Raw genomic sequence first — 26,725 nt, forward strand, 5'->3', positions numbered from 1 at the left:
TCCTATCAAAGGGGCAAATATTGCCAGTACTGATGGTGATGCAGACACATATCCACTAGGATTGAAACCATCAACTCATTTCACAAAACTCACAAAACAGCCTGCCTTTAATGATTTTGAATAAGGTGCCCCTGCTTCCATTCCAGATAAATTGGTTATTACACGTGCAGTGCAACAATACATGTTTTAATATGGCTAATTGTAAACATCTGGGAACAAAAAATGCAGGCCATACTCACAAGATGAGGGGATTCTATCCTGGGAAGCAGTGACTCTGAAAAAGATTTGGGGCTCATGGTGAATAATCAACTGAACATGAGCTCCTAGTATAATGCTGAAGCCAAACGAGCTAATACGATCCTGGTATGCATGCACAGGCGAATCTCGGGTAGGAGTAGAGAGGTTATTTTACCTCTGTGTTTGGCTCTGATGGGACTCCCGCTGGAATGCTGTGTCCAGTTCTGGTACCCACAATTTAAGAAGGATGTTGATAAATTGGAAAGGGTTCAGAGAAGAAGCCACGAGGATGATTAAAGGATTATAAAACATACCTTACAATGATAGACGCAAGGAATGCAATCTATTTATTGTAACAAAGAGAAGGTTAAGGGATGATTTGATTAGTTTATAAGTACCTACTTGGGGAACAAATATTTAATTATGAGCTCTTTAGTGTAACAGAGAAAGGTATAACATGAGACAAATTCAGACTGGAAATAAGGGATAAATTTTAAATAGTGAGGATAATTAGCCATTGGAACAATTTACAGAGGGTCATGGTGGATTCTCCATCACTGACAATTTTTAAATGAAGTGTGGATGTTTTTATAAAAGATCTGCTTTATGAATTATTTTGAGGAAATTCTATAACCTTTGTTATACAGGAGGTCAGACTAGATGATCACAGTGGTTCCTTCTGGCCTTAGTATCTATGAATCTATAAAAATTTTAAATAAGAGTTTTAAATGATTTTCATTTAAAATTCACAATATTGGATACCTTTAATATTAGGATAAATCTCCTGTAACATCTCTTTTCTCCTTTAAATTTATTTGATCAGCAAGGCTAATTTAGACTCAGCAGCTACACTTTTATTTTTGGTTGGTGTAATACAGGTTTCAAGGAGACCTGAAACCTTCAGTCATACTTCTGCTAATCTGGCATTGTTTTATGTGACTAGTTCAGGGAGTCCATGAGAGACGTTGCTTTTAAAATGTCTCTCATGTGAGGTATCAAAGGACATGTGATCTCTGTTGGATTTTCAAGTACGTGAGATTATTTGATTAATCTCACCTTTATAAGTGCACCTGCCTGCTGAGATAACGGTAACAAAACTCTGCCAAATTCAGAGCACTGATTAAATATTCCCTTTCATTACTTCAAGGTGTCTTTGGCTGTCTGAAAATTGAAAGAGCTCCACAGTGGATGTCCACTGGGATTTCCTGACATCTCAACTTTCTGCTTTTATCTGATGCCATTATGTAGCTAGCAACACAATGAGTTTCTGTCCATGGGATTTCCTGTGGAAAGGATTTTCCCAGTAGGAGTGGCTTGCAGAGGTTTGAAGTGCTGCTCACAAGCAACCCCATTGTCAATGCAAGTGCAGACATGTGTCCTGCAGGGACTAGAACTCCCAGCATGCAGGGTGTTGGTGTGAAACCAAGGGCAGTTATGCTTGGGTCAAGATGCAACACTGTGTGTTGGGAACTGTAGTATCTACCTGCCACAACTGATCTACCTGCCACAAGTCTGTAATAAAGATGAGGTTCGCTACAATATACTCCATGTTGTGACGTCTCCTTTACAAAATCAATACCACAGTATTCTACATTAGCACTTGATAATATTCCAGTAACAGTATTGTAATGTGTCAACTGGGATTTTCAAAAGACTTTAAGGGAGTTAGACACACTTTGAATTTCATTAGGAGTTGAGCATGTTTTTTTTTATTTAATTTGGAGGGGTAGTTATTTAGGAGGTTGTCTGTAATAGTGTGATGATTGTTCCATATGTAATCAGAAGTGAGGAACTGTTATAAACTCAAACCCGCTGTTAACTCTCAAGTAGTGCATATTCCAGAGTGATAGAATGTCTCCCCAAAGTTGTATGAGGATCCCAATACTTATTTATCAGGGATATTTAGCTCATTGTGAGTACTGGCTTAGTTGAGTTTCTTAAGTGTTGCAAAGTAAACTGGGATAAAATGATGTAGTCAGGTTATGGGGATGGCTAGCCACTCGTTTCTGTTGCAGTTAATGCTTCCATCCATCTAGTCCTAGTCTCAAAAGTGAAAAACAATTATTTTATCTGATAAGATGTTGAGCTCTTCTGTGGTGTCACTCCTTTGCTCTCTATTTTTCAGATGGAGTCTTGTCAGTTTTTCTGATAAACCCATGATCCAAGTTTTCATTGAGTTTTCCAGCATGAAATGTAACCCTGTTTTATGATTTTCTGTATTTCTGGATGGAGGCAGGGGGGCTAGCAGCTTCTTCCCATGCCAACTCATTCACATAAAGAATCTGACACATCAGAAAAGGGCAGACAAATAAACAGTGACAAGTTTTTAAAGTGCTTGTACGCAAATGCTAGAAGTCTAAATAATAAGATGGGTGAACTAGAGTGCCTCATGTTAAAGAAGGATATTGATATAATAGGCATCACAGAAACCTGGTGGAGTGAGGACAATCAATGGGACACAATCATTCCGGGGTACAAAATATATCGGAAGGACAGAACAGGTCGTGCCGAGGGGAGTGGCACTATATGTGAAAGAAAATGTAGAATCAAATGAAATAAGAATTTTAAATGAATCCACATGTTCCATAGAATCTCTATGAATAGTAATTCCATGCTCTAATAAGAATATAACAGTAGGGATCTATTATTGACCACCTGACCAGGACAGTGACTATGAAATGCTAAGGGAGATTACAGAGGCTATCAAAATAAAGAACTCAATAATAGTTGGGGATTTCAGTAATCCCAATATTGACTGGGTATATGTCACCGAAGGACGAAATGCAAAGACAAAATTTCTCGATACTTTAAATGACTGCTTCTTGGAGCAGCTGGTACAGGAACCCACAAGGGGAGAGGCAACTCTCGATCTACTCCTGAGTGGAGCTCGGGATCTGGTCCAAGAGGTAACTGTAAGAGGATCGCTTGGAAATAGTGACCATAATATAATAATATTTAACATTCCTGTGGTGGAAAGAACACCTCAACAGCCCAACATTGTGGCATTTAATTTTAGAAAGGGAAACAATGCAAAAATGAGTAGGTTAGTTAAACAGAAATTAAAAGGTACAGTGACTAGAGTGAAATCCTTGCAAGCTGCATGGACGCTTTTCAGAGACACCATAATAGAGGCTCAAGTTAAATATATACCCCAAATTAAAAAACACAGTAAAAGAACTAAAAAAGAGCCACCGTTGCTTAACAACCATGTAAAAGAAGCAGTGAGAGATAAAAAGGCATCTTTTAAATAGTGGAAGTCAAATCCTAGTTAGGTAAATAGAAAGGAGCATAAACACTGCCAAATTAAATGTAAAAATGTAATAAGAAAAGCCAAAAAGGAGTTTGAAGAACAGCTAGCCAAAAATTCAAAAAGTAATAACAATTTTTTTTAAGTACATCAGAAGCAGGAAGCCTGCTAAACAACCAGTGGGGTCCCTGGACGATCGAGATGCAAAAGGAGCACTTAAAGACGATAAAGTCATCACAGAGAAAGTAAATGAATTCTTTGCTTCAGTCTTCACAGCTGAGGATGTTAGGGAGATTCCCAAATCTGAGCCATCTTTTGTAGGTGACAAATCTGAGGAATTGTCACAGATTGAAGTGTCACTAGAGGAGGTTTTGAAATTAATTGAGAAACTTAACAGTAACAAGTCACCGGGACCAAATGGCATTCACCCAAGAGTTCTGAAAGAACTCAAATGTAATAGTGCATAACTATTAACTATGGTTTGTAACCTGTCCTTTAAATCAGCTACTGTACCCAATGACTGGAAGATAGCTAATGTAATGCCAATATTTAAGAAGGGCTCTAAAGGTGATCCTGGCACTTACAGACTGGTAAGTCTAACGTCAGTACCGGGCAAATTAGTTGAAACAATAGTAAAAAATAAAATTGTCAGATACATAGAAGAACATAAATTGTTGCGCAAAAGTCAACATGGTTTCTGTAAAGGGCGATCATGTCTTACTAGTCTATTAGAGTTCTTTGAAGGGGTCAACAAACATATGGACAAGGAGGATCCAGTGGACATAGTGTACTTAGATTTCCAGAAAGCCTTTGACAAGGTCCCTCACCAAAGGCTCTTACGTAAATTAAGTTATCATGGGATAAGAGGGAAGATCCATTCATGGATTGAGAACTGGTTAAAAGACAGGGAACAAAGGGTACGAATAAATGGTAAATTTTCAGAATGGAGAGGGGTAACTAGTGGTGTTCCCCAAGGGTCAGTTCTAGGACCAATCCTATTCAACTTATTCATAAATGATCTGGAGAAAGGGGTAAACAGTGAGGTGGCAAAGTTTGTAGATGATACTAAACTGCTCAAGATAGTTAAGACCAAAGCAGACTGTGAAGAAGTTCAAAAAGATCTCACCAAACTAAGTGATTGGGCAACAAAATGGCAAATGAAATTTAATGTGGATAAGTGTAAAGTAATGCACATTGGAAAAAATAACCCGAACTATATATACAATATGATGGGAGCTAATTTAGCTACAACCGATCAGGAGAAAGATCTTGGAGTCATCGTGGATAGTTCTCTGAAGACGTCCACGCAGTGTGCAGCGACTGTCAAAAAAGCAAACAGGATGTTAAGAATCAAAAAAGGGTTAGAGAATAAGACGGAGAATATTTTATTGCCCTTATATAAATCCATGGTATGCCCACATCTTGAATACTGTGTACGGATGTGGTCCCCTCGTCTCAAAAAAGATATATACTGGCATTAGAAAAGGCTCAGAAAAGGACAACTAAAATGATTAGGGGTTTGGAATGGGTCCAATATGAGGAGAGATTAAAGAGGCTAGCACTTTTCAGCTTGGAAAAGAGGAGACTAAGGGGGGATATGATAGAGGTATATAAAATCATGAGTGGTGTGGAGAAAGTGAATAAGGGAAAGTTATTTATTTGTTCCCATAATATAAGAACTAGGGGGCCACCAATGGAATCAATGGGCAGCAGGTTTAAAACAAATAAAAGGGAGTTCTTCTTCACTCAGTGCACAGTCAACCTGTGGAACTCCTTGCCTGAGGAGGTTGTGAAGGCTAGGACTATAGCAGGGTTTAAAAGAGAACTGGATAAGTTCATAGAAGTTAAGTCCATTAATGGCTATCAGCCAGGATGGGTAAGGAATGGTGTCCCTAGCCTCTGTTTGTCAGAGGGTGGAGATGGATGGCAGGAGAGAGATCACTTGATCATTACCTGTTAGGTTCACTCCCTCTGGGGCACCTGGCATTGGCCACTGTCGGGAGACAGGATACTGGGCTGGATGGACCTTTGGTCTGACCCAGTATAGCCATTCTTATGTTCTTATGCTGGGTTATAACCTTTTACTGCTATAGACATCCAGAGCCTACCATCCCTTAAACAGATTCGCAAAAAGAAAAGGAGTACTTGTGGCACCTTAGAGACTAACAAATTTATTTGAGCATAAGCTTTCGTGAGCTACAGCTCACTTCATCGGATGCACCAAATGCATCGGTGTGGCTCCTTGATGGTTCATGGGGTTAGAATCCTCCTGCTGTGTGGAGGTACGACAGGTGTTACTGAATAGTACAAAGAGATTAACTCTCTCTACTTATCTGCAGAAGTAGAAGAGATTTTTCTGTTGGTGTTGTTGCCTCCTGCCTGACTCGGTGCCACTTTCAGTCATCTTGGATTATCTGTTGAATCCAAAGAATAGGAGTTATCAGTTAGTTCAATGAAGGTCCATTTGGCCACAATATCAGCCATTCATCCCCTGGTGGAAGGATTCTTCATATTTGCTCATCCCATATCATCTAGGTTTATTAAGAGTCTGGGGAATCTTTGTCTGCAGATTGGAAACCCCTACTGCAACCTTATGAGACCTCAATTAAAACCAATGGCAATCTGTTCTGTGTTATATTTATCTGGGAGATTGAAGCCTTGATGGCAGATCCCCCTCTTTACAGTGTTCTTTAAGGAGAAGGTCTCTTTACGTCCGCACCCTAAATTGTTGCCTAAAGTTCTATCGGAGTTCTATCTTAGTCAATTATCTATCAGTTTTTTCCCCAAGCCAGATAGTTTTCTACATTGGGGGTTCTCAACCTTTTTCTTTTTGAGGTCCCCACAACATGCTATAAAAATTCCATGGCCCTCCTGTGCCACACAACTTGTTTTCTGCATATAAAAGCCAGGGCCGGCATTATTGGATAGCAAGCAGGGCAATTGTCAGGGACTCACGCCACAGGGCGCCCAGCAAAGCTAAGTTACTCAGGCTTCTGCTTCAGCCCTGGTTGGTGGGGCTCAGGGCCACAGTCTTCAGCTCTGCGTGGCAGGGCTTAGGCTTTCTTCCTTGGTCCCAGCGAGTCTAACACTGGTCCTGCTTGGTGGACCCCCTAAAACCTGCTCGCGGCCCCCCAGGGGGCCCCGGACTCCTGGTTGAGAATCACTACTCTACAGGAATCCTGTTTACATATCCTGGATGTTAGAAGAACATTGGCCTTTTACTCAGATAGGACCAAGCAATTTAGAAAGTCACCTAAGCTCTTCATTTCCTTCCTGGATAGGTCTATGAGGTCATCACTCTCTACTCAGATACTATTGAGATTAATAATACATCCAGATATCCCTTGTTATGATGATGCTGAAGGCATTCATCTCTCCCTCCACCCAAAAGGGTGATAGCACATTCAACTAGATTGCAGGAAAAGCTATGGCATTACTGAAGAATATTTTGAAATATGTAGAGCTGCTACATGGGCTTCAATGCATATGTTTTTAAAACATTACGCCCAATCCATGCAGTCAGAGCCAATGCAGCACTTGGTTCTGCTGTGCTATTTTCAATTCTGGACTCTATTCCAAACCTCCCTCCTCTATCTGGGGATACTGATCAGAAGTCAGTTGAAGTAGAGCACCCATAAGGACACAACTTATAGAAGAAGTTGTGCCATAAGTGAAGTTTATTGTGGCGCATGCCCTTGTGAGTGCTCCACTACCCACTCTCCTTCCCTTCTGCTTTGGACTGTTCTTTGGGGGATGTTTGGATGGAGAATGAGCTGAGAGCATTTCACCCACGCATCCCTATAAGTCCTGGTTATCCAGTACAAGGAGGCATAGGGCACATACGTGGGTTGAACGGGCACTGCTAAGTGAAAATCTCTGATACAGGGCTCGAGAGGTGCATGCACACCTGAAGTGGAGCACCCATGGGGACACACATCTCAGAAAACCACAGTTGCTGCACAAAGTGCGTAACCTCTTATTTACTTTCATTTTTCAAGAGCTATGGAAACAAATCTGCCTTGTTCTGTTTACAGCAAAGGGAAGCAAATCTGTGTAGGTTTCATGGGGATAATTAGTTTTGCTTGGCTATTTCTGAGGGGAGCAGTTAAAACTATAAAAGGAGCCTCTCCCCCATGGCATTCTCTAAGGGGAAAAAGTGATTTAAAAAAATACAACATTGTCAATTTATGGTCATGGATCACATTTAAATGTTCAGTATTTAAAGTAAAAGATGCATTGCTCTTTTCCTGCTGATTTATCTAGGGCAGGACTATTAGACCACTGGGTGGATCTAGCTAACTGGAATGCTTTTCCCTCTGGTTATGCCAGAGGGTAGTTGCGTGCAATTTCATTTTGCAGAAAGGAAGTTTACATACAAGGAATATATTAATATCTTCCAGATGCCACACTGTTATTGTCAATAATGTATTTCTTCTCCCTTTTATGATTCCCGATAATATATTAATTGTATTGCTTAAGAACAGTATCAAGGGAACAAAGCAATCAGTGGCACCATCTGCTGTGAGCAGGTTTGTGTTGTTGAAGGGACTGCATATCTCTGTCATCTCTGTTGATGAACCCTTAAACTTTCATTTCCGTGTCCCAGAGATACCAGTCTGGTCAGAATGTTGTCAATGGGGGAATCGCTGTTCCATTGCAATGTGGTGCGACAGGGTCGGGCCAGATGGCTACAGGAGAGTAATAGAAGGCAGGTATATTAGCCCCAGGTTAAGTAGGTCCCTTTTCCCTGTGTAAGGTAACAGGGAAGGTTCCAGAACAATCTGGAACCTTCTGGAGACAATTAAGACAGATAGGCTGATTAGAACACCTGCAGCCAATCAAGAAGCTGTTAGAATGAATTAAGGCAGGCTAATCAGGGCACCTGGGTTTAAAAAGGAGCTCACTTCAGTTTGTGGTGCGCATGTGAGGAGCTGGGAGCAAGAGGCACTAGGAGCTGATAGTGACTTGCGGACTGTTGGAGGACTGAGGAGTACAAGCATTATCAGACACCAGGAGGAAGGTCCTATGGTCAGAATAAAGAAGGTGTTGGGAGGAATTCCATGGGGAATAGCCCAGGGAGTTGTAGCTGTCACACAGCTGTTCCAGGAGGCACTCTAGAGAGCTGCATCCACAGGGCTCTGGGCTGGAACCCGCAGCAGAGAGCAGGCCCAGGTTCCCCCCAAACCTCCCAACTCCTGGTCATACACAGGAGGAGTCCACCTGGACGGTGGGTTCAGAAAAACAGCCAAGCTGAGGACTGCCGTGAAGTTCCAAGGCGAGCAAATCCGTCAATAAGCGCAAGACCCACCAAGGTAGAGGAGGAACTTTGTCACAGTGGACAAATAATCATGTCACTATCTATACCACTGTGGAATAGGACAGAGGTAGATGCACAGACGCTGTCTTTCTTAGAAAGTCAACATAACATTGTGAGAAGAAACAACACAAACTAAACAAACAAATAAAAAACTACCCTGTGTGTCCAGTGTTGTACTAAACTAAAATCTGGTATTTGTATTCTGAGTAAAAGTGTGATTGTTTCCTTTACAACGTGTCCGACTTTCATCTAATAGGAAATACTACAAACTCCAGCTTGAGATTTTCATAGAAAGTGAAGGAATGCCTAAACTTTGCTCAAGTGTTTGCCACATGGGAATCTAACCAGAGTTGCATAGAGCAAGTTAAATCTGTCCTCTCTTTGATATGGAGATGCAGCCTTCAGAAAGAGCAAATCCCAGCATGCAGTGCTTCAGCTTGATCTGAGAATCCTTTCTCTAGGATGCTGGGATGGTAGCCTCCATTGGCTACAGATCTGTACTGAGAGCAGCCAAAGGCCACACTGTAAGACTTTGCAGGCCGCATTCGGCTTGTGACTTATACTATGTCACCCCAGGCTTAATATATCCAGTACTGGTGACTAAATAGTATATATAGCAGCCCACGTTGTCCGAAATGCCTTGTGCTTTTGGGTGTTACAAGTTTTGGTTACCTAACTTGAAACACCTTCAAGAGGCCTTTCCAGAAAACCTTCTGAAAATCAGACTCCTTTGAGACATCTCAGGTTTGGCTCCCCAAATCACTAGTTATTTTTTAAAAAATCTTGGACTGTATGTTTTATTTCTACATTAATATTCACTATCTGTGATTTTATGAGACGAAGGGAAATGCATATCCTATATCTGAATCCGTATCTGGCTCATGTGTATCAGGGGAATAAATGCATACTCCATATAGAAAGCACGTCTGGATAGATTACACATATGTTTGATGGTCTTCACAGCAGTTCCTTGTGGGATGTCTAAGCAGGGAAGCTGCATGTTTTATGAAACAGAAAGTGAATACCACATCTAAGCCATATAAACCTAGCCAACACCTTGCAGTGCTGTGCCCCCTTTTCTGTGTGTGTGTGTGTGATTAAAGGAGTTTTTCACCTATCGGGCACCTGTTCTAAGGCCTTATGTGTCAGTAGTGACTGAAAGTGACCAGAAGCCATTGAATTGCTGTTTGGTAGCCCATGTATAAAGAATTTGGCAGTTTCAGTCCAGTTCCCAGTAGAACAGCCACAAAAGCTACCACCGTCAATGTCATTAACTGGCATCCTTGTTGGTAGTGTCAGCAAAGAGGCCAAGAATTGAATGGGCTACAGAGCCTGAATTCCAATCTTGGCCCAAGAAGTGGTTTCTTCAGGTCAGGGTTGAGGCCCATTGGGGTGGCAGTGTGAAAAGTCTTGTACAGCTGGGCACTGACTGTATGGTACCAGTTCTGTAGATAAACAGAGAAGTTAATTTCCTGGGTCCATCGGTACAGCACTTTTCTCAAGCCACAGACTCACATGGACAAACTAAAGAGCTGAGAGGTGTCACTTAGATTTAGAAATACAACTGGACTTATTTTCAATGGACTTTTCATGAAGTTACATGGTATTTGGAGGCATGTATTTGTGACTGCATGCTAAGCTAATGGATATGCTAGAAATGCCATTAGTAAGTTAGACAAATAAGGTTTGCAGATGATACAAAGCTGGGAGGTATTGCCAATTTAGAGAAGGACTGGGAAATCATACAGGAAGATTTGGATGACCTTGTAAACTGGAGTAATAGTAATAGGATGAAATTTAATAGTGAGAAGTGTAAGGTTATGCATTTAGGGATTAATAACAAGAATTTTAGTTATAAGCTGAGAACGCATCAATTAGAAGTAACGGAGGAGGAGAAGGACCTTGGAGTATTGGTTGATCATAGGATGACTATGAGCCGCCAATGTGATATGGCCGTGAAAAAACACAAGAACAAATGGATATAAACTGGTCATTGGGAAGTTTAGACTTGAAATTAGACGAAGGTTTCTAACCATCACAGGAGTGAAGTTTTGGAATAGCCTTCCAAGGGAAGCAGTGAGGGCAAAAGACCTATCTGGCTTTAAGATTAAACTTGATAAGTTTATGGAGGAGATGGTATGATGGGATAACATGATTTTGGTAATTAATTGATCTTTAAATATTCATGGTAAATAGGCCCAATGGCCTGTGATGGGATGTTAGATGGGGTGGGATCTGAGTTACCCAGGAAAGAATTTTCTGTAGTATTTGGCTGGTGAATCTTGCCCATATGCTCAGGTTTAGCTGATCGCCATATCTGGGGTCGGGAAGGAATTTTCCTCCAGGGCAGATTGGAAGAGGCCCTGGAGGTTTTTCGCCTCCTCTGTAGCATGGGGCACAGGTCACTTGCTGGAGGATTCTCTGCTCCTTGAAGTCTTTAAACCACGATTTGAGGACTTCAATAGCTCAGACATAGGTGAGAGGTTTTTTGCAGGAGTGGGTGGGTGAGATTCTGTGGCCTGCCTTGTGCAAGAGATCGGACTTGATGATCATAATGGTCCCTTCTGACCTTAGTATCTATGAATCTATGAAATAGAAGTAATTATTTAGACTCAAATACACTTAAAAGCAGGGACCTTGTCTTCTTACCTGCCTGTAAATAATCTAGCACATTTTCAATTCCATATAACAAGTGATTATAATAAAGCTAGCTAGCTAGTTATTCTGGGTCAATGAAGTATTCCCCACTTTGACTCATTTTAGCTAAATGACTAAATGAAAATAGAAATGAGTGAGTCTATTTTAAAGACATGTACAGTTGGGGACATAGGATTTTCAGAGTCCAGAGACAAAGCATCCTTCTTTGATACCAGCTGTTTCTTTGCCTTTGAGAAGCCAGTATAGAATGGGAAATTACTTTTCCTCGTGTGGATGACAAGTATGGTGCTCCCTTTAGTGGGGATCAAGGGAGTGTAGAGTGTGTGCACTCCTGAACTGAATTATGTTGTTTTTTGTTTCCTCCTTGCAGTGAAGAAAACCTGTACAGAATCAGACTTCACCTGCAACAATGGCCACTGCATCCCAGCCAGGTGGAAATGTGACGGTGAAGAGGAATGCCCTGATGGGTCTGATGAATCAGAAGCGACATGCAGTGAGTACTGTAGATAATCAATTTGTCTTGTGAAAGTAGAAATGGTTTAGAATGGTAAGGAAGCCAGAGTCACCTGCCCTCCTGAAGTTTGCAGGATGATCTCAATTTTCAGAGTTCAGTTTTAGAATAAATTAGAGATGGAAAATTTCTGTTAGGTCATTCAGTCCTAAAGTTCCCGACAGTGTTCCCCTCTAAGCTGCGCACCTGCGCGGCGACAAAAGTCAATCAAGTGCTACGCGCTTGATTAGTAGAGCCGCGCACATCTGGTGACTTGTGTTCAGGTGCCCCTCCCCCCGCTGCTCTACTGTCATGCTGCTCCTGCCCTCTGGCTTGCCAGCTACTCCCAGGACCCTCCCAGAGCAGGCAGGGAGAGGGGGGCACTGATGTCAGGGTGTCCCCTTCTTCCCCGCCCAAGTACCCCATCTCTGCAGAGTGGAGGAGGGGGAACAGGGCCCGGGAGTTAGACAGAGCTGCTGGCATCTACTGCAGTCTGAATGAGCCTTCAGACTGGAGAGTGCCGCTGTGCTTAAAGAGATAGCGCATGGTCTCTCATACACTTCCCCATCAGCCAGCACACACACACTCTGTCTCTGTCTCTCTCACACATACACACACTCTGTCTCTCTCTCTCTCTCTCTCTCTCTCTCTCTCTCAATCACACTCTCTCTCTCTCACCTCCCTACACATACTTATGTTATTGTTGTTGGTTTTACTTCTTGGTACTTCCTGCAGTGTACATATATTCTTTGTAATTTTATTCTTTTAAAGTGCTGTTATTTCAGGTTTTTTGGACAGGTCTATGCATTTCATTATTTTATTTCTCTCTTGTGCTTAAATTTGAGTGGTGAGTTCTAAAATGCCTAACCTGTCCTGGCTGGAGAAATTATCCCTATGGTAACTTTTCAAAAATATATATTATATCTAGATTTTTTATTTCTACTGATGGCACACATCCACACATTACGCCGTTATTGGTGCACATAACAAATTCATTCCACACATGGATGGAAAAATTACAGGGAACATTGGGTTCCAACCTTTCAAGTAACTGTAGCAGCTTACCAGACTAAAATGTAGGCTGTACCACTCAGTGCCTGTCTCAGTTATATAACTGGGGTTAAAAGCAGCCTTAGCTGTGTTACAAATTAGAATTCAGAGAGCTGGATAGATCATGGTTAGCAATGGTGCACAAGAGATTGGCACTGAATCTTATGAAAGAGAAGGAATCTAGAGTACCATGTGTAAGAGCTTGGAATATTAGTACTGATACATATACTAGGAGCCACTGCTCTAATCCCTTCCCCAAAGGGTGTAGCATTATTCCCTTAGTATTTATTTAATATCTGCATTTTTTGCAGATATTAAATTTTTAAGATTTTTTTTTGCATTGTTGGTCGTTGATTAGGGTTGGAAGAGAACACTCCTGAGGTCTCTTCCAACCCTAATCTTCTATGATTCTATAATTTGGAGTCTGAACTAAACTGATCGTAATCAATGGGCTTTGGATCAGACCCTTTGAGAATTTCAGATTTATTCTGTATTGGATTGTGACATTCTGAAATTCATCATGCTGCAGTGCCTTTCTCTTGTGTTGCAATGCCACAACTTTGTAACATATTGTGTCAGTGATTTTTGTCTTGGAAGATGAATGAAGAAAGGTGAGCACTGTAACAGAAGAAGGATCAGCTGTGGGGAAAAACTGAAGCAGAAAGTCACTGCAGCAAACACTCCTTTCAGTTTAGCATCTTTAATAAATGCACCAGTTTAGTAAGAGGCAGGACATACGTGGCCTTGGTTCGGTAGATTTTACCTTTATCCTTTCACTCTTTATGAGAAGGTTCATCCACTTTCCACTGGTCTGGAATACTGAAGTGTTATTAAATATTGACTGGTGCTGAATAGAAGAGGCCTCCCAAGGCAACTGGAATTGAAACACTTGCTAGCACATGAGCGTGCACGCGTTGTGTGTTCATGTTGTGCTTGGGAGGACCAGAGTAAACTAATATAAACCACACATTGAATATCAAGTCATGTACTGCACAAATGTATTCCCATGGGTCAGCAACAGTGACAAGACAAGTATTTTATCTGACTTCACCAGCGTGCAGCACAAGAAGAGTATACAATTAACCATATTTTTTTATTTATTTTTAAGCCTGATAGCCAGTTCTGCATTGCTACCTAATTAAGAAAGATAAATGTGCTTCTCTCTTGCAGGAAATAAGTGGATTATTTTTTTCAAGCCATAGACAGAGTACTGAAATAATTACCTCAACAATGGCATTAACATATTTATATACTGTATGTGTTTTCGTCTCTCTGTCCCTCCAGCTCCCTTCTTAGTCAAAAGCTCTCTTATTAATGCTGTATCACTATCTGATTGCCATTGGATGTGGGTTGAATAAATAAGCAGTTCCATTCCCAGCAGTCTCTGTCTGTAAATCTCCTATCAGAGGCAGCAGAATGGGCTATGTTTAGAGCACCCAGTTCAGCATAAGGTCCACAAGTGTTTCTTTTGACCTCCATCTCCTCTAGCACGTATGCATGTATTTCCTTGAAGAAGATCAGCCTTCAAGCTGTGTAGGAGGCTTGAATTGTGCAGTTACCTGAGTACCAGCCTCGTTAGCCATTTTATGAATGTGACTGTGCTGTCCCAAATGGTGAGCTTTTGCTTGAAACCTAACGAGAGGCTGAAGTCTGTATTATTTTCAGGTCAGGTGGTGCATGGGGAAACTGTGCCCTTGAAACATCTTTCCTTGTAATATGAAATGGGAGTGGGAAGGAGTGTGGACTGAGTCACCTCAGACAAATAGAAAAACCCTTTGGTTGGAGAAAATTTTTTTGCTGTTAGGGGATGAGCTTGAGCAGGAAATCAGAAGCTCATTGAAGAGAGTGGGGGTGCCAGTATGGCAGCAGTTTTCTCTTTGTATTTTTAATTAAGACAGTTTTCAAACCATATCAAACAGCATGGCAGAGTGGGATGGTGGGAAGCTTCTCTTCTTTGTCTAAGTAAGATGATGTCGTAATCCCATCAGGGAAACATGTCCTCTTAGTTGGGGCGCTGAGAATTTTCTCCAGGGAATGCTCTCTCCTCTGCAGAAACAATAGGCCCTGAAGCTTAACACGGTACATTACAAAGCATCTGTGGCCACCTAGGATTTCATGGTTGTCACTCTGCTGCACAGTTTGGCCACTTGATACATCATAGTGACAAGAGATCCTCCTGCTTCATGAGCACAGGCCATGACCACTGGAGCTAAAGGAAAATCTCTGTTAGTTGTTAGCAGAACAGAGTCTAAAACACACAGTTGAAGCAGTACTGATTCTTTAGTGTAGTGGGCAGTGCTCCACCTACAGACTGACCAGTTCACTACCCTAGTATAGTGGCCATGAATAGCTTGCACTGTCATTAAAGCTGATGTCCAATTTTGATTCTCTTCTGCTTTTCAGTTGCTAATAACTTTCTCAAACAAACCTCCTTACTGGTGAAATTTTCCATTCTTCATCTCATCCTAAAGGTGTTTGGTTCTTTATTATAAGTTTTAGCCAGATCAGTTCAGTTTTGTGTAGAGAGTGAAATGACTCCTGTATCAAAGTTCACAGAGGGCCATATATGGCCTTGGGTCCACCCTGCTACTAACTACTCTTAATACAGTATGAAAATCTGTCTCCTCCCATGTTCCAGTTAGAGACCTAAAAAAAAGAAAAATCTGAAACTAGAAATGTGAAATTTGGCTTGTTCCATAGAATCATTGAAATTGAAAGTTCATACCTGTTTGAAGAAAATCAAGCAAGTAGTTTTAAAGTTCTGATGATTAAAAGTTATCAGTTTTATCTGGACATGTGTAGAATTTTCCTCTCTTTTTTTTTTATACCTCACTTCTAAGAGATTTCAGGTGGAGTTCAGGCTGCTCAGCAATTCACAGGACCAAACCCATTATTTATAAGCATGCGTTGGTTGTTTGGTAAACTTAGCATAGTGGGGGAAGCTGTTCCAGTGTTCTGTAGGTCTTTCTACCACCATCACTTGGGACAGAAGTGTGGTTATAAACCCTGTGGGCTATCAAAGGAAAAACTATTGGCTACTTTCTTTTTTTTAATGTTCTACCCCTAACTTAAACACCGCACCCCACTGTGTGTGAACACAATCTGAGGGCAGTTTCATATCTGTAATAATATGGTGAAAAATGAGTGTGAGGTGAAATGTACATTCTAAAAGTCTGGAAGGTCTTATTCCTATATGGTCCCTCCCATCTTCTCTGCTTTCTTCCTCTTTTTGGTCAAAGCATTGCTGAGTTTGTGCTTGTGGTCGGAAAACCACTTTAACGATCTCATTTTCCTTTTTGAGAATGCATCGCGGCTCAGTATTGGACAGGGCCCAGGCAAGCCACCTTCCCTCAGAACAGAGCAGTTAGGGGAACTGAGATTTCTCATCACAGGAAGATCAAACTGATTTTTAAAATTAGTTGCTATTAGAGAGACCACATAACTGGCAGCATCTTTGCCAGATCCCAGGTTCATTCCTAAAACAATATATCACCTAGATTAACACAACACTGGGGCATTGTCCATTGGAGCCAGTGAGGGCAAAGCACTGACATGCTTAATATTACATTTTAAAAACACTTCCAGCTTAGAATACTGTCAGAACTGATGCTATTCTCCTTCTCAGGACTGACATCTGACCAGTTGCTAAATGGCTTTAACACTCTGGATACAGATGGAGCTTTCTGATTTGTTGTTAGTGATGTCATGCCCATGTCTATAATCCTCAGTAAAATGCAACAGCTTATTTCCCTTATTTGCATGTATAAAATCCCTTTTCCAAAAGTAGAAAAACACTCCTTGCTGGGCTTTTCTACATGCTTATTGCACTTCCCAGGGCACTGAAGTCCCTCAGTGTCCGTGTGCCCTGTGATGTGATGACAGTATCATCATTGCACAAGATTCAGTTATTTTTTGATATAGGTAATCATGAACACAAGTGCCACCCCAGTGACACTGTTCCTGTTCTAGAGTTAATTGTCTGGAAGCAGTTCCATTCAAAGTTTCCTCTTTCAGGGATTTTACAACTCAGCCCATTAAAAGAAATGTGGTTGAAACTTTGTGCTTAAGAGCCCAGCCTGAGAGCTGATGTTTTGTTTTAGTAAACTTTAGTAAAGTTTCTTTGGCCATTGGTGAGTTATAAAAGCAGAAGATGGAGAAGATTCAAAGGTGGAAAAGACTTTTTTACTCCCTGCAAACTCAAAAAACTGATGGTGGGGGACATACCTACCTGATTCTGAAGGGTAATTCCCCCTGCTCAGTGCTTCAGAGGAATGTGAAAACACCCCAAAAGCCCAGCAAGGAATTCCTTCCTCAACCCTGAGTGTGAATACAGAGCAGTGGGGTGAAAGAAGTGAGCAATCTGAGAAACTTTCACACACTCCCATATTTCAAAGTTAGGTTATTTTCACTGGGGGGTTCAAAGTCATCTAGTTAGTGAGAGTTTGCAGGATTGCTCCCCATGTTGGCTTTTTAAGGCTTGTTTACTCTGATTAGTTTTGTAGCACAAACTGATTTGTAGCACAGACTCACCAGCAACTACACACCACACAACAGAAGCACTAACCCAGGAACCAATCCCTGCAAAAACCCTGTTGCCAATTCTATCCGCATATCTATTCAAGGGACACCATCATAGGACCTAACCACATCAGCCACACCATCAGGGGCTCGTTCACCTGCACATCTACCAATGTGATGTATGCCATCATGTGCCAGCAATGCCCCTCTGCCATGTACGTTGGCCAAACCAGACAGTCTCTACACAAAAGAATAAATGGACACAAATCAGACATCAAGAATTGTAACATTCAAAAACCAGTAGGAGAGGACTTCAGTCTCCCTGGACACTCAATAACAGACTTAAAAGTGGCCATTCTTCAACAACAAAAAACTTCAAAAACAGACTTCAACGAGCAACTGCAGAACTGGAATTAATTTGCAAACTTGGCACCATCAAATTAGGGCTGAATAAAGACTGGGAGTGGCTGGATCACTAAAAAAAAAATAATTTTCCCTCTGTTGATACTCACACCTTCTTGTCAACTGTTGGGAATGGGCCACATCCACCCTGATTGAATTGGCCTCGTTAGCACTGACCCCCACACTTGGTAAGGCAACTCCCATCTTTTCATGTGCTGTATATTTATACCTGCCTATTGTATTTTTCACTCCCATGCATCTGATGAAGTGGGTTATAGCCCACAAAAGCTTATGCCCAAATAAATGTGTTAGTCTCTAAGGTGCCACAAGGACTCCTCGTTGTTCTTGCTGATACAGACTAACACGGCTACCCCTCTGAAGACTGATTTCTGTTTCTCTTTTGGAAATTTGAAACAGCACAATTATCCAGCAAGGTATTTTTGGAAAAGGTTACTGTGCGCAAACAACCCTCTCCTTTTTCATCTGTTTTCAGGCAGATCTTTAGCCCAAACATTTGCACATCTCCTCAGGTTCACCCAAGCAAATTTTTCATACAGTGTGAGTTTCAAAGTGTCTCCATCAACTCTGAATGTCCTATCACTTTATGCACTAGTATATGATTAATGAATTTGTTGAGTCTCATTCAGTTTTTTTCAGCCTTCGGGAAAACTTGTCTATCTTTATTTTCTATTAACTGATCAATTTGGAGATCTATTATAGGCTGGAGCCTGTAAAAATTTCCATTGACTTAAATAGGAACAGGGTGAGCCCCTAAATCAGGAGAAGTGAACTGTCTCTGAAAGCCATATTAACTCAGGAATTTATACAGTCAGCTAAGAGGCAGGACTCACTGGCAGGATCAAAAAATTTTATTAAATGAGGCTGAAAATTATTTTTTTAAATTCATACTAACGAGGCACAGCTTATTGTTAAAAATATACTTTACAAATGAGATGTCACAGAGAGATGGGTGAGACAGGCCAAGAACAAAGAAGTAGCCGATGCCCATACCGAGTTGCTGCTGCTGGAAGAGGAAGCTTGACACACACACAAAGAATTGTATCTGTGTTGCTAGGGGAGGATGAAATCAGCTAATTGTGGACATCTGCTTTGGGATGCTAACTGCCAGGATCACTTTTCTTGTGATTCTGATCAGATTGTGCCTTTGTGGCACAATCTGAATTCTCACTGCTATAGATCAGCCAGCAAAAGGTGCTCTGAAATAATCATGCATTTAATTTTTATGGTACCAGTTTGCTGTTCTGTTCTAGGTGCCTCATTCAACAACATCCTTAAAAATCTATCAGATAGGAGTAGTTGGAAGCCTGTTAGGGTTTAGTTAATCCCCCACCTACCATGAAAGCCTATCAGAAGCTATTTTGAGATGTAAGGTGAGCTGTCTGCATCATAGTAATATCAAGGGCATGAGAAATAACTGCTCACAGGAGCTTAATACAGGCAGAGAAGAACACCACAGCCAGGTGAAACTACAAGGAGAACTTCAGTAGGTAGTGGGTATACTATCTCACATTAGGACTTAGTGAGAACACCAAAGTGCATCATGGGAACTTTCAATAATCAAAGGAGGTCAGGGGAGCTCAGTTTTATCTATCCAAAAGATGGCACCTTTAACAGCACTGTGCCCTCTAACACCATGCTGGGACACAGTGCTTTCTTCATGTTGGAGTTACTGGTTCATAATGACTCAGTGGTCACCTAGTACCAAATATTGCAGCATCATGGGTTTTCCTTGGCACTTTTTCTATGAAACTCTTTTAAGCTTGTGAAACTTGGTGTGATCACAGGCCATAGTGAAATGGCTGGAGACAAAATTTAATAGCAGGAATGTTGATGGCACACGTAGCGGTACAAAACAATAGTGTGTGTCTTTACTGCTCAATCCAAAATGAACTTGTTTTTCCATTATCACAGAGTTTTGGAAAGTGTTACGTCCTTTCCTAGGCTGTATATTGGCTCCATCTGACATGTGATGGACTCAGAAAAGGGTGAGCAGATTTCCTTGGACCTCTGCATTGAGGACATTATTCTTTATAAGTGAATTGTCTTGAATTTCTAGGAAGCCAATATTAAACAGTTTATTTTGTACTATCTTCCATCCAATTTCTTGAAGCTAAAGAATAGGTTGGGGATTTTCTTATTGAGCTAGCAGAGACTCCTTGCAGAATTTCAGCTTTAACCACCTGATATTGTTTCACCCTAGTAACTGAACTGTCTGCTTTCTCGCAGCATTTGAAAAGGGAAATTTTAAATACCCTCTGAAGTATTTTGGTTATTTAATCAGAGAGACAATTTAAAAAAAAAGCTCCAGTGAAAATAAAAATTGCTAACAAATGGTAATAGCGCTGATGGGAACCCAAACTAAACGAATAGAAAAAGGAAGTGAAAATCTGAGCAAGCAAACTCTAGCCTCAGGACATTATATATGTATGAGATCAAGGAATTCAGGCAGCATAAATTTAGCACTCACTTTTTTTTCCTTAAAAAAGTGACACTTTCCCAGTGAATACCACAAATTATTATGCAAAAAATATAGTGGGGAGTTTTGAGGGATTGAAAGATGTGATGGGGCAAGGCCAGATGGCTATGGAAGAGTAGTGGGAGATAGATATATTAGCTCCAGGCTAAACAAATCCCTGGTACCAGGATAAGTGAACCGGCAGCTGCTCCAGGTCAATTAAGACAACTGGGGCCAATTAAGAACTTTCCAGAAGACAGGGAGAAGGCTAGGTTGATTGGGACACCTGAAGCTAATCAGAGGCTGGCTGAAACTAGTTAAAAGCCTCCCAGTCAGTCAGGTGGGTGTGCATGTCAGGAGTTGTGGGAAGAAGTTGCGCGGATGGAGAGGCTGAGTAGTACACACCGTATCAGGCACAAGGAAGGAGGCCCTGAGGTAAGGGTGAAGTGGAGCTTGAGGAAGTGAGGGCTGCTGTGGGGGAAGTAGCCCAGGGAATTGTACATGTAACGTTTCTAAAAGGTCAGCTACCATAGCTGATACTATTAGGGTCCCTGGGCTGGAGCCCGGAGGAGAAGGTGCACCCGGGCTCCCCCCGCACCTTTGCCCCTTGATTAATCACTGAGACTGGGAGACAACAGAGACTATGCAAGGAAGGATAACTTCTCCTCACCTCCCTCGCTGGCTTATGATGAAAATGGCTCAGTAGACTGTGACCCTGGTCTTTAGAGAAAGAAGGGTTACGTGGAGGGTCACAGTGAGCCTCTGAGGCTAGCGAAAATCCACCAGGAAACGCGGGACCCACGGAGGCAAGGACAGAGCTTTGTCACAAAGAGGAGAAATCTAATGCCATATTACACATAATATAGCGATGATTTAGCGAGGATAGGTTTAATGAGCAGCACTCATGCAAATTGATCTTTAAATGGAGATATAATTTGCAGTCAGACTCTGAATTTGGATCTCAGATGCCAGCACCAGAAAGTCAAACAGTTTGTGCTCTCTTTTATTTCTAAATGGCTGCTCAGAGAACATGACAGTTTTATTTTTAATATATTCTATTCTGTGGTCCTGAAGAACCTAGCATGCTGCTGGTGTTATATAAAAAGTGTATTATAATTATTATTTCAGTCCTGTGGATTTCTGTTAAGTTGCACCAAGTGAAATACTGTACTTGCTGGCACGTCTTTCCTCCCTTCTACACACCTGCTCCCAACTTCTATCTCCTCATTTACCCCAAAATAAATTGTTTTTATGATATTCCTCTTTGATCCAGATCTACTGCATGACTGACTTGGTTTGGGGACATTACTGTAGGTTTCTGCAAAGCAAGTTGTTAGTCTGTTTCTTGCCCTATGAGACTTTAGTCCCGGAGGGGAATGATGGAATGTCTCATTTAGGGCATCACACAAATACTGGGTCATTGAACTTTGAGCAGGAAAAAAAATAGGCCAAATCAGTCAGAGAGAATCAGATATCAAGTTCTGGGACCTGGGGCTGTACTGCAGACAGATTCCCTGTGTCTTTTACTAGAGTAGCAATTAACAGAGCAATCCTATTAGTATACACTGTGATGCTTGATGTTGGGTTTTTTTTGGATGGGGTAGGATAAGTTCTCGAGGACCCTTCTATTTTATGAGTAGTTATACAGATGGCTGAATATCCCACAAGAATTTCAAGGAATTACAGATTAGATGTTTGAATGTCAGATGCCCCATGGGCTGTTTTTACAATGGATAAAACAAACTCCTTGGTTTCACTGCACCAAATGGAAATTTCTTGCATAAAATACAGCAGCTCAGATAATAGCAATGTTAATGTTCTCCAGTAGAACAATGGGACAGATGGAGCTATGCTGAAGACTATGCCCAAACTCTCCACTACATCTATAAGGCAGACAGGCTACAGAATACAGAAATGTAATTATGAAAATTTCCAGTTACAAAATTATCATGACTGGTGTGGTGATAGCTTGATTTTCAGATACTCAGACTGAAGCTGCAGTGCTAATAGAAAAGTCATTTCTGGACTTGCTTACAGTGTTTGTTGTAGCTGTGTTGGTCCCAGGACATTAGAGAGACAGGGTGAAGCAGTATCTTTTGTCGGACTAACTCGAAAGCTTGTCTTTTTCACCAACAGAAGTTGGTCCAATACAAGGTATTACCTTCACTCTCTAGTTTCTTGACTTGTCAACTTGATCAAATCAAGTATGGAAATCTCCAAGACAGAATAAAGATGGAACACCATTAGGGCTCTTTTATAGTCTTTTTTTTCTGATTATCACTGTACTTTAACTCCATACCCAGGATAGTTTTCATATTGTTCACAAACCTCTGTCAGCAAATTACCAGTTCCAAGTATAGATAGGGAGGATTCCAATTTGATATTCTAACTCAGTGGTTCCCAACCTTTCTAGACTACTGTATTCCTTTCAAGAGTCTGATTTGTCTTGTGTACCCCAAGTTTCTCCTCACTTAAAAACCACTTGCTTGCAAAATCAGACATAAAAATGCAAAAGAATCACAGCACACTATTACTGAAAAATTGCTTATTTTCTCATTTTTACCATATAATTATAAAATACATTGATTGGAATATAAATATTGTACTTACATTTCAGCATGATACTTGAGCGGTCTGCGTCTCCTGTCCGGGAGCACGTGAGCTGCTTGCACATACTCGCGGACCAGGGACAGATGCTGGTAAGCCTGGTGCCCACATCAGTGGGCAGGGCTGAGGGCAGTACAGCCACGCTGGAAGAGTTGCCCTCATGGGGCGCTGGCTCCTGTGAGTGCTAGCCCAACATAGAATCATAGAATATTAGGGTTGGAAGGGACCTCAGGAGTCATCTAGTCCAACCCCCTGCTCAAAGCAGGACCAATGCCTAATTTTTGCCCCAGATCCCTAAATTGCCCCCTCAAGGATTGAACTCACAACCCTGGGTTTAGCAGGCCAGTGCTCAAACTGCTGAGCTATCCCTCCCCACCTAGACAGACATGCTGTTGCTTTTGCTGTTGCGGTTTCCAGTAGAGCCCTGCAGCTCTGTGGATATCCGCTTTATTTCCGTGGATGTTCGTGGATATCAATTTTGTATTTGCACAGAGCTCTACTCATTCCTCTACTTAAAACACAAGACCATCCTTCTGAATTTAGTGGAATCTAGTGAAACCAACTCAGGGGAGTTCTTCCCCCTCAGTAGTAGGCAAACCTCATCTGAGACTGTCCTCTTGACAGTCAGCCTCTGGACCAATGGTGAATGTGTCTTTTGTTTAGTGTTATCTGGCTTCAGAGTTTCACCCGCAGATGGAATTACATGTGTAAATTAATTTTGCAGGTTAGATAATGATTAGGGGTTAGTTTTATCAACAATAAAAGCCCTTAAATAATATTTATTTAAACAAACAAATATTTTAAGGGAAGATCGTAACAGTTCACAATTACATTTTCTGAGGTTTTAGGGCCAATATAAAGCCCATGGGCAGTAGCTATTAAGTCCCCTGAAATGTTTTTGCTGGTCTTATTCTTGAATCACATATTATACCACAAGAAACAAAACAGCTTTTCAGTGCTGCATCCCATACTTTGATGTCTGTGATGCTTCCATGCCTCAAATCTACTCTACGTATTTGTTAGTCAAATATTATGAAGATGCTGGCATTTAAATGATTGCCTTCTTAGTCTAATGCCTTCTTAAAGTTCATAAACAAGGATGACAATGAAAGATTTTGTTGCTAGGATTTTATAGCTGTGATTAATTTTACATCAGTTTCAGTTGACAAGAGGAAGAGAGGGAGAGCGAGGGTTAAGCATGTGAAGGTTTTGTATCTGCAATTATTTTATAGCCTATAAAAACTAGTAAAAACTGAAGAAGCTTTGGAAGATAGGGTTTTGTCCATCAGACATCATTCTTTCTGTTCACCTCATCTTTGCTTTTTTGGAATTCAGAATGATTTATTTTTTACTGGGGTTGACAAAATCATGGTAGAATAACAATATAAACAATCAGCTTCTTCATTTTAACTTTTTTTTTTTTTTTTTTTCAAAACAGTCCTGACAAAATATAGGTTCAGAATTTAACATTTGTTAAAACAAAAGGAGGGGAGTTTGGTATCATGCAGCTGGTCTAATATGAATAGGGATAATTTCTGGAAATCAAAAGCAAAATACAATTTGAATATTCTTCTACTGTGTTAGAAACGCAAACACAATAGTATTATGCTAGTGCATGACAGCTAAAAAAGTGAAACTGCCCGGTTTCATTTCACTGTCCCAATTGAAAGTTATGTCTTTAACATTCTTTTAGTTTTAATGAGCCACATGTTGTTAATATCACAAAAGTCATGGAGTTGCCTGACCTCTTGTTCTTATTTTTAAGAGTCAAATTCTTTCTCATATTAAACTTCTATTGGTGTTCTGATTTAGTAAGTGCTTCAAAATTTTGTCCCTAGAATTAGGGTTATGATTAGGGCTAGTATGGTACATAGTTTCTGTATGCATTGGTAGACACTTTCTGTAACTAGAATCTTATGCCAGTGATTTTTCTGAAAATGCTCTGAGTTAAGTTCTGCTCCTGGTTGTAAGTATTGTGACGGGGCAAGGCCAGATGGCTATAGAAAAGTAGTGGGAGATAGATATATTAGCTCCAGGCTAAACAAATCCCTGGTATCGGGATAAGTGAAATGGCAGCTGCTCCAGGTCAATTAAGACACCTGGGGCCAATTAAGAACTTTCCAGAAGACAGGGAGAAGGCTAGGTTGATTGGGACACCTGAAGCCAATCAGGGGCTGGCTGAAACTAGTTAAAAGCCTCCCAGTCAGTCAGGTGGGTGTGCATGTCAAGAGCTGTGGGAAGAAGTTGCGCGGTTGGAGAGGCTGAGTAGTACACACCATATCAGGCACAAGGAAGGAGGCCCTGAGGTAAGGGTGAAGTGGAGCTTGAGGAAGTGAGGGCTGCTGTGGGGGAAGTAGCCCAGGGAATTGTACATGTAACGTTTCTAAAAGGTCAGCTACTATAGCTGATACTATTAGGGTCCCTGGGCTGGAGCCCGGAGGAGAAGGTGGACCCGGGCTTCCCCCGCACCTTTGCCCCCTGATTAATCACTGAGACTGGGAGACAACAGAGACTATGCAAGGAAGGATAACTTCTCCTCACCTCCCTCGCTGGCTTATGATGAAAATGGCTCAGTAGACTGTGACCCTTGTCTCTAGAGAGAGAAGGGTTACGTGGAGGGTCACAGTGAGCCTCTGAGGCTAGCGAAATCCACCAGGAAATGTGGGACCCACGGAGGCAAGGACAGAGCTTTGTCACAGTATTATCTCCCCTGACAGCCCAATATGCACATCTTAGGGCAGAAATTGGCTCCTTTTACTGTGCATTTGTGGGTTATAGTGGACTTTCCATTGCTACAGAATGTCTTAACCAGTGCCTTAATTTAGTAGTGGTTTATGGGCTTATTTCTGGGGCCATGGTATTTAATGTCTGTGTTCAAAGTGGCAGGTCTCAGTCCTCAGTTCACCCCTTCTCAGTCTTGTGTTTAAGTCAACACAGAGGATTTAGTTCACCCACTTCATTTAAGTCAGACTTCAAATACATGTGGGAGTGTGCAGTCATAAACACGGTCACACACACTAGCTGTCTCACTTTTAGGAGATAACACTGATTTATTTATTTTTTTTATTGCCTTTCTTCCACTCTGTACTTCTAACCTATTCACCTGACCTTTCACGGGAGTACTTAAGGGCTTGTATTATAAAGGACTTCATTTACTAGTACAAGTTGCAAATGTTGGTCCCAAAAGGTTGGGGATAAGTGGCTCCTTTGCTTGTTTCCTAAGAAGCAGGTGAGCTTCCTCATTTTGAAACAGTTTTAGCTTGTTTAAAGTCAGTGATTTCACCCTAGATATGTTAGTTTGCAAGTTTGCAGTAATCAGGTCTGGAGCTCACAGTACTGTGATTGAGGTTGACTGTATGGGATGAACTTTTCTAGCAAGGTATAGGTGGAAAAGGGTGTTCTGCCTAGCCGTAAGACTGTATGCTGGTGGTGGTGTGTGACATCCTAAATAAGTTCAGTTTGTTTTAACATCTCAGCTGTAAGACTTAAAAAATGACTATTCCATCCTGAAAAACTAAAATTAGTGTTTTTTGTAAAAGATTAAAGTTATATTTCCAGATAGACTTTAATAGCATCAGAACTATTCAGGTCCTGTCTTTCCATTTGCACATGTAAATGAATTTAGGTTGTTCTGATTTTTATAGATTGATTCTTTGCTTGCCTTCTGATGCCTATTCTTTTTTGCATTAAGCCAGAGGTGGGCAAACTACGGCCCGCGGGCCA

At 41.2% G+C, this 26,725-nt stretch overlaps 1 protein-coding gene across 2 annotated transcripts in view; it reads left to right on the forward strand.

Annotated features, from left to right (window-relative positions):
• The window catches only part of LRP8 (LDL receptor related protein 8), a 277,677-nt gene that overhangs the window by 140,772 nt on the left and 110,180 nt on the right, over positions 1–26,725 (forward strand). For both annotated transcript variants that reach the window (XM_038413161.2, XM_038413159.2), the window contains exon 3: positions 11,830–11,952. In XM_038413161.2, the coding sequence (XP_038269089.1) occupies positions 11,830–11,952 (123 nt within the window). The remainder of the gene's footprint in view (positions 1–11,829; positions 11,953–26,725) is intronic.

This window comes from Dermochelys coriacea, chromosome 8 (assembly GCF_009764565.3).
Source record: "Dermochelys coriacea isolate rDerCor1 chromosome 8, rDerCor1.pri.v4, whole genome shotgun sequence".
Classification (NCBI taxonomy): domain Eukaryota; kingdom Metazoa; phylum Chordata; order Testudines; family Dermochelyidae; genus Dermochelys; species Dermochelys coriacea.